We start from the raw sequence: 12340 nt of genomic DNA on the forward strand, positions 1-12340 counted from the left end.
TATGTTTACAAAAACGAAACTAGAAAGTTACATTTAGTTAAGAATTTATAGATGCATTAGTTCTGGATATTTTTCTTGTACTTGTTTAAGAATCTCGTTAAAAGTTTCAATTGAGTTATAGGCATAGATGCATGCACTTTAAAATAGGATGTGAACTTACGTGAAGACCACAAAAATTATGGTCTTGAATTTTTGAAATTAAAAACAAAGGTTATGAAATGTTATTATTTGTTATTTATTATACCCATTTCAAAAATTCTTATCTCATATATGTTTTAATTTAGAATAATATTGTGTAAAAACAATGTCAATGAAAATAATCAGATGGTGAATGAACAACATAAAATGATGTAAGTAAAAAGTGTTTATGGTTTAGATAACAAAACACAATTGAGCTAACCAATAGATAAAAATATAAAAAAGGTTTTTTATTTAGATAGAATTATAAAAAGGGAAGTTGGTCATTTAAGAGAGAGAGAGAGAGCAAGAGAAGCTCTACAGGTAAATGTTTTAAAAAACTCTACTGAAAGGTATAGAAAAAAATGGTATAGATGTGTCAAAATTTCTATTTACTGGGGTTAATAAATAGGCAGTCACGTGATGGTTTTGTCAAACCTAAGCTCCTCCTATAATTTGACGTGGCGATTCAAGATGGCCGCTGAGATTTATGTACAAATATAGTTAGTTTCTTGACATAAATCGCATTGGTTATTGGTGTAAGTGACTGGTAATAATTAAATTATTTATTATGAACATTTTAATTGTTTTCAACCGCCTGTAATAAGTTATTAAGAAAATAATAGAAAAAAATTGCATTTATGTCACACCAAACTAGTTATGAGTAACCCTTCTAACAATTATTAATCTTAAGACACACCTCTGTGACGTTGACACAAGTCACTTGACCAATTGGAGTTAATAAACAAGCAGTCACGTGATGGTTCTGTGAAACCTAAGCTCCTCCCATAATTTGAAGTGGCGATTAAAGATGGCCGCCGACTTTTGTATATAAATATAGTGAGTTTCTTGAGAGGAAATCGCATTGGTCATGGGTGTAAGTAACTGGTAATAATTTATTTATTCACTATGAACATTTTAATTGTTTCCGACTGCCTGGAATAAGTTAATAAGAAAATAATAGAAAAAAAATTGCATTTATGTCACACCAAACTAGTTATTGAGTAACCCTTCTAACAATTATTAATCTTAAGACACGCCTCTGTGACGTTGACAGAAGTCACTTGACCAATTGGAGTTAATAAACAAGCAGTCACGTGATGGTTCTGTCAAACCTAAGCTCCTCCCATAATTTGACGTGGCGATTAAAGATGGCCGCCGACTTTTGTATATAAATATAGTTAGTTTCTTGAGAGGAAATCGCATTGGTCATGGGTGTAAGTAACTGGTAATAATTTATTTATTCACTATGAACATTTTAATTGTTTCCGACTGCCTGGAATAAGTTAATAAGAAAATAATAGAAAAAAAATTGCATTTATGTCACACCAAACTAGTTATTGAGTAACCCTTCTAACAATTATTAATTTTAAGACACGCCTCTGTAAGGTTGACACAAGTCACGTGACCAATTGAGGTTAATAAACAAGCAGTCACGTGATGGTTCTGTCAAACCTAAGTTCCTCCCATAATTTGACGTGGCGATCCAAGATGGCAGCTGAGATTTATATCTCAGGGAAAGGTGAAAAGTACGCAGCTACAACTATTAATCATTATCCTGTTAGATAATTCAGTACGGTAAAAAAATAATTGAATTTTGGTATATAAATATTTTATTGAAAAACTTTTAAGCGTAGCACCGAAACAATGCAATAAGTACAACAAAAACTTTTGAACTCTTAAACCTAAACCATAAAAAGAAACAAAATAAAAGAGGGGAAAAAAGGTAACAAAATAACTAACTATTAAATATTTAATAACAAAAATATAAAAGAAATTCTTGTGTTAGTGGAATAGTCGAGTAACCAGTCTTGATTTTTCGTTATTTAATACTGGGAAATATTACGAGGAGGGTCCCAACCATTAAAGATTATAGCGATTTACTTCTAAGCTTTAATGATCAGGCGTGAAATTCTTAACCTAAAATTTGTCAGTTGACTAGAACAAAAAAAAAGAAGAAATACTTCATAGCTCTATAACTACTTTTCCATAATATGCTTTAAGCGTATTGTGATGTATAATAGAAAAATATAAAATTTCACAAGGGTCCGCTACTTTGTTTTTTTGATTTATTTTGAAAAATCCTGAGATTTTTGACACAATTCCTTAAGAGTTTTAAGTTTCTCTTAAAAAATAGCTGAAAACTTATAAAAACGATTCTTTCTAAAAAGCTATAAGCCTAATCAACAAAAAGAAATGCTTAAAGCACACTAACCCTACTTCCGTTATCACTTAAAACAATAGGCACTGAAAACAGCTCGAATTTATAATTTTCACTTAATAAACTTCATCTATGCTTCTATTTTTTTTTTTTTTTTGATATTTTTCTTATTTTTATTATAATTAATATTTGGTTTGCCAGGAGAAACAATTGTTCACGTTTCACAGAATTGCAAAAATCACTTTTTAAATGAAGTCAGTCGTTTTCTTAGAAAAACGTTATCTGTTAAGTTTATAAAGGACTGGTATCGCGAAAAACCTGCGACAATCGGTTTTTTCCTGGCAACCCAAATATTTGCGTAGGAGCGTTAATACTAATTAAATTAAAATAATATGAAAAACAATAGGTAAATACTGAGAGGAAGGATTACAACCTGACGTAATAATATTATATTTGTTAAGCAAAAAAATGCCAAAGTTGGAATGTTATCACGAACATTTAGAGTGAACACTGGGAAAGTTTTGTTTGATTTTCTATAGGTATTATGAGGAAATTTGGTATGTAAATTTGTTCACTTTAGAACATATATTTTTTTTTTAAGCACTAAATTATATTTTGTTTTTTCACAAAATGTAGAAATGGTGTTTGTGACTCAAAAAGTGCTTCTTAACGTAAATAATACATATAGTTAGATTGGGGTCAATTAAAAAGGAAACACATAAATCTGTTTTTATGTTTACATTAACGTTTCGACACTATATTTCATCATCTCCGGGGAGATTAAAATTTAAATTACTTTATAAGAAGTCTTTTTCTTTTCATATTAAACCTTAAAATTTTCGAAAAAGTATTGTATAAAACTCTTGGAACAAAAGATTACTCTCTAATTTTCAAAATGGTTTTTGGAAAAGTCCTGTCTTTGTTTGAAAACTAGTTTACTATAATAATTTGCCTTTATAAATATAAATAATCTCAATAGCTATTCCAAAAAGTGGCATTCAACAATATACAAACCAAGAAATATAATAGATCATATTATTACTTTTCTTGCACAGATTGGATTGTGCAATGTAATTGATTTAAGAAATTGGATTTTCATTGTTATACACTTAAAATACTTTCAATGTAATTTAAAACCAACAGACCCCTGAAAGGGAAGAAGAGCAAGTAACTTCAACGTTTCAACGTGTTTTTTTAGGCACTAGTGCGTAAAAAGTGAAACTTTATAAATCCTGGAAAGTGTCTACTATTTTTTTTGTTGAAAACTAAACTTTTGCCATAGTAAACATTAATTAACAAAAATGCTTTTGATTTATTATCTGTTTTAGTTCAAGTGGTAATTTATTAAAAACTACCAGCGTAGCAATAGCTTTGTTGTCCAATAACTCTATTCTGTCTGCTTGTTATAATATTTAGTTAAGTTTGAAATCGCGTGCTATGTTTGTGGTTTTGAGTTGAAGATTGTCCTAATAGTTTGTTTTTTTATTAATTGACATATAGATTGTCTATAAAATATTTATTTAATAGTTGGTATGTATGTTGAAAAAGTTCTGTTGAGGAAAATCGTCGATTTAACCCAAATATTACTAGCGTCCTTTTAAAAGTACGCCACACAGAATGCTGTATTTCACGTTACAGCTACCGCCCGAAAAATAGAGTGACTGATATACCTGTTGAATTGTATTTCCGGAACTTGTAGAAATATTCTAGAAACAGGTGGCTGTCAGTTTGCGAATTTGTATACAAGCTAAGTAGTTTTTTGTGACGTGTATATTTTGTTATAAAACTATGAGTAATTGGAGGTAAGTAAATGAAACAAATTAAAAGTAATTGGATGAAAATTATGTTAATTATAATTAAAAATACTTACTTTGGCGATATGCAATAATAAAAAAGAGATGCATAAGTTTACGTTTTGCCGGTAGGGATATCTTTGGTGGCCTTGTAACGCTAGTAATTTGAGCATCTAATAGGTATGCAGTATATATAATAAAAGAATGATAATTATTTGTTCTTTGGAGAGTAATACTTTGTGTCTTTGTGAAATTATAGATATTTTTTATAAATTTGCATTTTTTTAAATTGTTACCCAATTATTAAAAAATGATATTGGTAACCAAAGATTGTATAATATGTATGTATATTTACTTATGTTTATATTTTAATTTCAGCTATAAAAAACCACTCACTTTACATGAGCTTCTAATTGAGGCTGAGAATGCCTATATTGACGAAGATGATACGCCTGTAGAATTAGTGATTTTTCCACCCGAAACTGCACCATACCGATGAAGATTCAGGTGAAGAGGACTTGGTAGATACTAAATAATTTACCCGGAAGTCAACTTCGAGCACCTGTCGAAATCATGAATTCAATCAAAAGTTGTGAAAACTCCGATTTAGAGGCGGATTCTGACGAGGATGTTCCTCTCTCAGTACTTTGTGGCAAAACCAAATTTGTTTCAAATGTTACGAAAGCCCAAGGGGAGATCATAACACCAGCCAAATCTTTTTCATGGACAAACAATGCTGCTCTTAACGATTTTCCTAATTTTTTAAACCCAGTCGAACCTCCAAATAATATTTCTCCTTTGAATCTATTTAAACTATTTTTTGATAATGATGTTACATCTCTTGCATCTCTATACCAATAATTATTGCAGCGAAAATAACCGTCCTGCAGATATAAGCGTTGATGAAATACAGTGCTTCATTGGTATTTTGAGTACCAAAGTACTATATATCTAATACAGAGTACCAAAACGATTTATGTATTGGGAGACTGCTAACGACTCTCAAAATGAATTAATTGCTTCCGCAATGTCTCGTGATAGATTTACATATATAATGAAAAACATTCATTGCTGCGATAATAATGATCTCGATAAAAATGATAAATTTTCTAAAACGAAGCCTCTCTTCAATGTTTTAAATCAGCGTTTTATGTTATTTTCTCCGAATAAACAAAATTACTGTATTGATGAGGCTATGGTCCCCTATTATGGGCAGTTTATACGCGGAAAACCTATTCGCTGGGGCTACATATTTTGGGTGGGATCAACCAGACTAGGTTATGTAGTTATGTTTTGAACCATATCAGGGTTCATTTATTCAGCAGCCTGCTCAATCCTATAAAGACTTGGGATTAGGCCCTGGTGTAATTTTACGATTTGCTGATGCTCTAATATACATCAAAAGTAAACTTAAATTTTCATTTTTACCTTGAAAATTTTTTTACGAGCCTTCCATTATTAGACGTACTCACCCAGAGAGGTGTAAAAGCTACAGGTACTATTAGAGAAAATAGGCTTGGTTTATGTCCTTTACCATCATCAAGGATTTTAAAAAAGTCTGAAAGGGGCAAATTTGAAAGCTCCTATGGTATGTCTAATGCTTCCAAAATATTTGTATGTAAGTGAAATGACAATAATGTTGTATCTATAGCTAGTAATGCATGTTCCTCTGAGCCTGTTCGGCAAGTAAAACGGTATTCTCAGAAAGAAAAAAAGATAATATTAGTTGATCAACCAGATTTGATCAAAAGCTATAATGCAAACATGGGCGGAGTTGATCGTTGTGATCAAAACATCGGACTATATAGAATCTCAATCCGAGGAAAGAAATGGTACTATCCTCTCTTTTCTGACTGTATTGATATGGCTGTACAGAATGCATGGCAAATTCACCGACCCCAAGGGGGGAAAATGGATCAACTTACATTCCGAAGAGCAATTGCCACTAATTTCCTGGAAACATATAAGAGACCTTTAAAAAGGGGACGCCCAAGATTATCAAATAATGCCCATGCCTACTCTCGATATGATGGAATTGACCATCTAATTATATATCAAGAGAAGCAAACAAAATGTGGCAATTGTCACAAGAAAGTGCAGTTTAGATGCCATAAATGTGACATCGGGCTGCATCCCAAGGATTGCTTTAAGGAGTACCATACTGTATAACATAAGTACATACTATAGAATATTTCGCCTTGATAAATGATTTAAAAAGTTTTAGTTGTATTATTAGTACCCCATATTACTAGCGACCTTTTAAAAGAACCCAAGTTTTTTGAAAAAAATTCTGGTTTAACAAAATTGGATAAAATATTTTAATTTGATTATTAGGAACTATAATCAACCATTTTTGACAAGAATTTTAATTTTTTCTTTCCAAAAATTAATTCCGTAATGTCTGGGTTAAATAAAAAATGAGTTAGAATTTAAGTGCTCAGTATAGGTGCCCTCCATCTTATTATACCGTATTTGAGCAACGATTGTACCAAAGAAAGGTAAAGATCTTAATATTTTAATAAGATTGTTTGTATGTACACGTCATTTCAACCGTGAGTCGATCGTTACTGCGAGGTATTTTGCGGTCAAATAAATTGGGATGACCCAGTTTTGTTCCTTTCTAAAAGGTAACTTCACGTTTATTGGGTTACTCGGTAAACCTTTTTTTTTGTGAGTGCAAAAGAAAGATAAACTTTCTTTTCTAGATTTACCGCAAGTAATTTTCATCGATCCATGAAACAATTTTTTATAACTTCATGATTGCAAAGTTTTCAATTTCTCCCCAGGTTTTCTCGTCAATGAACAACACCTTATCGTCGCAATATGAAATCAGAACACTGCGATAAGTAAATTTAAGGAGCTAATCTATGTATATCATAAATAGAACCAAGCTCAATACTGTATTAACTGTCAATTCTTGGCTGTGAAAATATCAAATTTTTACCAATTGACTTCGTCCAGTCCTGTTATTTCTATCCCTTCCAGCCTTGACAAAAGTCTTCGTTGACTGTATTGAAGGCCTTTATATCCTATACTGTTTAGTATTTAGGATATTATATTTTTCTAGAAAATCAACTATAGTAGAACCTCGATTATCCGGCACTCGATTATTCGTCAACTTCTGTTATTCGTCACCCCCACCTTGTTGTTGAAAATAAATTCGGAGAATTTAATTCGCAGCCCGGCGGCAAAGTTTACTGAATAAAATACAATTTGCTTCACTGGGCTCCACGCGCCGAATTACCTATTCACCGCTCCTCACTTCATTTGCCGGGCGACGCTCCTACAATCGAATCTGTTGGGTTACACAGTGAGTAGAGTTTACATCGATTTGATGTGCGAGCATTTTATTACTAGTTGTACCGGGTGGACTGGCAAATTATTATAATCTATTATATTAAAATGTCGACTTATTGTTCGATAGACAGTTGTTTTACAAAGCGTGGAAGTGGTTTAATGTTTTTTAGATATCCGAAAAATGAAAGTTTCGTTTTCACATAAAATAAAATATGAAAGTTGGATTTTGGTCAACTTCTTATTTTATTCTTATATTATTTTGCTATATAAATGCGTTATGGAACTTTTGTACATTTAACTCTTATTTTATTTTTATTTTTTTTTATCGACTTAATTTAAAAGCAAAAATATTAATAAAGGCAGCAGTCAAAACAAAAATATCTTGGAGCATTAAAAAATTTAGTCACTTCGGCAACGTTGCGCTACAGTCTCACGCACGTTTTACTATTTTTCGAGTTCTGTCAAAAATTATGAATGAATGAATCCCGAGCGATGTTGCCAAGGAATTAAAACAAATAAACGCTTTAAATTATTGAGTCTAAGGGCGTGTTTTGTGTTTAGAATGTGTTTTATCAGTTTTTTGTTGTTTTCGTACTTTTTTGGAGAAAATTAATGCCAAAATAAACGATCATGGTGCATTCTTGTGTAGTAAAGAGAGTAGAGCACTAAAATCCAAATTTAACGTTTCATCGATAAGTTTATTTGTTATACGATTAAACAGCAAAAGACTTTTGTATTTATACCACCAGCGTCGTCACATGAAAAATATTAAGGTTAATTAATTATGTAATGAAATTTTTCGCCTCTATTTAAAATTGCAGAAGAGCAACAAAAACAACACCTATAGATATAGAAAATTATTTGTAGAGTACACAATCCTGAAAGGAGTGTGAGGAGGGGAAATGAAAATTACAAATTTGTCGATTATTATAATATTATTTGCACTAGTGCATAAGCTCTACCCCACTGGCAACAAACCAAACAAAAATTAATTGAAAATATGCATTGTTGCCAAGGGGTACTAACAACACTTTTTCCATCTTTTTCTCTCTCACTACTAATTTTAAAACAATAAAATTCCACATTTTTGGGCTGGTTATGAATGAAACATTACGTTTATTACTTATAATGTCTTTGGTAATGCTATTATTAGTCTGACAAAATAACAAAAACGTCAAAAAGTGTAGTAACCAATCATTGAAAATTTAAACATGTCTTCTGTCACTTAGTAGTTATTTCTATCTTTAGTTGTTACGTTTAGTAACAGTAATATATGCATTTTTTTACACAAACTTTTGACTTTGATTTAAAAATAAATCCTAATGAAACCAGTCGTACCAAAACAACCTTTTTAATAAGATACCTAAGTACCTAATTATTAACAAAAACAATTTAACCATTTAGTTCTTGAATTACGTAAACTTTGCTAATGTAAAATTTATTTAGTTTGGTGGCTATAAAAACAAATAATTTAAAGTATTATTAATTTACATATTTTTCCCAAGTAGGTACATTAAATAATAATTTTATGCCAGATAATAAAGTTGTTATAAAATCGTGCTCCGTCTTATTATTTTACGAGTTTCGTCTAATTTGAACTGTAGGGGAGTTCAAATTAGACGAAACTCGTAAAATAATAGGTATTTTTTACCAGAATTCCCCTGCCTTTGAGATCAAAACATAAAAGGTTTTTCGCCGAGTGAAGCAACTTGTATTTTATTCAGTAAACTTTGCCGGCGGCAAAGATTTAACAGAGCCCGACCGCGCGACCGACTGATTTGTTTTAACTTGCATGCACTACGAACGCATCGTGCAAATTAGCTTCTAATATCGGTTTCAATATTTAAGGTATAGGGTGGATAGTTTACAGTGTGTTTAGTTTATTTTTTTAGTTTAGTTTAGTGTTTAGTGTACAGTGTTTGTGTATGTAAAACTGTTTTGTTTCACTTTTTACAATGTCTGATAATAAAAGAAAGCGCGTAGTGCTGGATTTGGCTAAAAAATATATGAAATTGTGTGTCGATTAAGAAAGGAAGAACGCGCTATAGCACTGTCAAGATTTTATAATGTTCCGCGAACTACAATTAATGATTTAAAAAAGCATGGAGATATCATTGAAAACCATATCAGCAAAATGGAATCAACAGATGGTGATGTTACTCATCGAAAAACGATGAAATTAGCTACCCACAATGAATTACATGCGGTTGTGTTTTACTGGTTTGCCGAGCAGCGAAGTCAGGGAATACCTTTATGAGGCCCGATTATTCAACAAAAAGCGTTAGAATTCAATAAAAAATTGCCAAATACCGACCCGTCCGTCCAAACCGAATGGTTGGACAAATTTAAATTTCGACACGGAATAAGGCAGTTATCTATTGAAGGTGAAAAATTAAGTGCTAATAGTGTGGTAGATTATGTTAACAAGCTTCGGGAGGAAATTAAAAAGCGTGGTCTACAAAGAAATCAAGTTTACAACTGCGATGAAACAGGCTTAAATTGAAAGGCACTTCCTCAAACGACATTAGCTTCATCTTCTGAGATGTCAGCACCTGGATATAAAGTTCAAAAGGAACGCATAACGATTATGGCTTGTGCAAATGCGTGATGGGCAAATGGTGATCATAGGCTTCCGCTTGTGGTCAATGGAAAAGCAAAAAAACCTCGTGCCTTAAAAAACATGGATTTGGGATTATTGCCTATGAAATATAGAGCCCAAAAAAGTGCATGGATGAGTCAAGAGATATTAATTGATTGGTTTAGAACGTGTTTTCTACCTGAAGTTAAAAAATACTTACGTGAAAATCTTCCCGAAGAAGCTATGCTTTTAGTGGATAATGCGCCAACTCATCCTATTGAAGAGTTAAAGTCCGAAGATGGTAAAATAACTTGTCACTTTTTGCCTGCAAATACGACCTCCTTGATTCAGCCTATGGACCAAGGGGTTATTGAAAGTTTCAAGAGAAGATATCGAAAGGCTTTTATCCAAGAATTTATTTCCGAGACAGATACGGACTTAAAACAATATCGGAAAATATTTTTCATAAAAGAGGCCATATATATTGCCGCTGAAGCTTGGAACAGTATACCCGCAGAAACCTTGAATAAAAGTTGGAATAAATTGTTGCCTACCGAAAATACAGGTCTCGATCAGAAAGAAAATCCAACACCTAATATTTCATCCATAAAGCAAACATTTTCAAATCTTCCTGGATTCGAAGACATCTCAGAAAATGACGTTTCTAATTGGTTAGATATTGACAAACAGGATGTAGGATATGATATTTTACCAGACGACGAATTAATTAACCACGTTTTAAAACCTTTAGAAGCCACTGATCATGAAGATTGTGAAGATGACTTACCAGATAATCCGGAAGATAGCATTAGCCATGTGGAAGCTGAGGATATGGTAACAAAAATTATACAATGAGATGAAAATCAAGAAGAAGCAGAACTAGTTCAACTAGTGTTATTGAGGAAAATACGCCACCTTGCAAGAAAGAAACGCTTCCAAATGATAAAGCAAAAAAAATCACAGATTTTTTTAAAAAAGCCATCATGTTTATGACTTAATATTATTTTTATATAGGTTTGTTTATTCCTTTTTTGTTCGCAAGTTTGTTTAAATAAATTTGTATTTTTTTCTATTTTCCGTCTTTTTTTCATATCCGTCGCACCCTGACGGATCATCGAGGTTTACCTGTAGTTTGATTTTAAGGTCCTTTTCAAAAATTTTAGTCAGTATCGTATTTAAATTTATAGGTATCACAACGGCCCTCACTTTTTTGGAATCGACCCAACTAAATTGATTTGAAAAATTGTCGAAACGTCGTTGTAAACACGAAAGCAGATTTTAGGATGTGTTTTTTTTAATTCCATTTTAAAAACAATGGATTCACCTAAAATAAAGCTGCATCATTGTGAGTACAAGTCGTCAGTACAAGACGGCCTTCATTCTATATTAACCCCTTATATTAAATAAATAAATAAAAAAATGATTCAATTTGGCGGAGGAAAGGTAACCAAAAAGGCGACCGTACTAACAAAAATCGACAACAACACCAACGAAAACAACGTGTCCCACCACGTGGGCGGTAACCTCACGAATTCCCTTTCCACGTTGTCATCGTTATTATTGTCCGTAGGTCGTTCCTGAGGCGGCAGCTGCGATCGGAGGTCGGAATTGTTGGCTGTAGGTGGTTCCAGGGGCGACTCGTCGACCAGCTCGCAGAGGGCTTCGAGGGTGGTGACTAGACGGGGTAGGCCGCGACCCTGGAGCGCCTCGGTGACGTCGCACGTGGTGCACAGCCGCCCCTGGAACCAACCATACAGTCTCATGTCAGCAGGGCGGGCTAAAAAATGTTTGTAAATGTGCGCGGTAGTGTTGTGAAAAGAAAAAGTCCTTTCCCAAAGGTTACTCATGATTTTTACAGTTTTATACATTAGATGAATATCTTGACGATAAAAATGTGTCATTTTTTACAAAATATAAGTTGGTATAGGCAAAATATAGGTTGAGCAGGTTGAGCAGGTGTACAAATCCTTGAGGGTGGATAGGTGGGACACCTTTAATAACAACTGACACCCAAAAATTCAAAACCAATTTGGGATCAGTTCAAATACCTAAATGTCAGATTGTGTACGGAATGACATTCTCAAGCCATATAAACTACATAGTTGACAAAGCCGACGTGATGACAAAAGTACTATAGGCGATCTTGCCAAATATTAGAGGCTCAAGAAGGAAAGTTCTCGCCCTGACGTCATAGTCCATCCCTACATATGCTGCAACAACATGTGAAAACGGGCTAAAGATAAAAAGAGACATAGAAAAACTAAAAATGTGCCAAATAAGAACTCTCCTAAGAGTAATATGTGCGTATATAACAGTGTTTGTGAAATTACCTCA

At 32.7% G+C, this 12340-nt stretch overlaps 1 protein-coding gene across 4 annotated transcripts in view; it reads right to left on the bottom strand.

Annotated features, from left to right (window-relative positions):
* The window catches only part of LOC126740711 (leucine-rich repeat and calponin homology domain-containing protein), an 87550-nt gene that overhangs the window by 18680 nt on the left and 56530 nt on the right, over positions 1-12340 (bottom strand). Inside the window, exons 11-12 of one of the 4 annotated variants that reach the window (XR_007661975.1) lie at positions 5926-11745; positions 1773-5882 (exon numbers count right to left, since the gene is read on the bottom strand). The exons of 2 other annotated variants lie outside the window; for them this stretch is intronic. Coding sequence is in view for 1 of the 2 variants with exons in the window: in XM_050446841.1 (XP_050302798.1) it covers positions 11431-11745 (315 nt within the window). In the remaining variant the exon portion in view is untranslated. Of the gene's footprint in view, positions 1-1772; positions 11746-12340 lie in introns of those variants that run through there. One more of the 4 variants, XM_050446841.1, reaches the window with a different exon arrangement.

This window comes from Anthonomus grandis, chromosome 9 (assembly GCF_022605725.1).
Source record: "Anthonomus grandis grandis chromosome 9, icAntGran1.3, whole genome shotgun sequence".
Classification (NCBI taxonomy): Eukaryota; Metazoa; Arthropoda; class Insecta; order Coleoptera; family Curculionidae; genus Anthonomus; species Anthonomus grandis.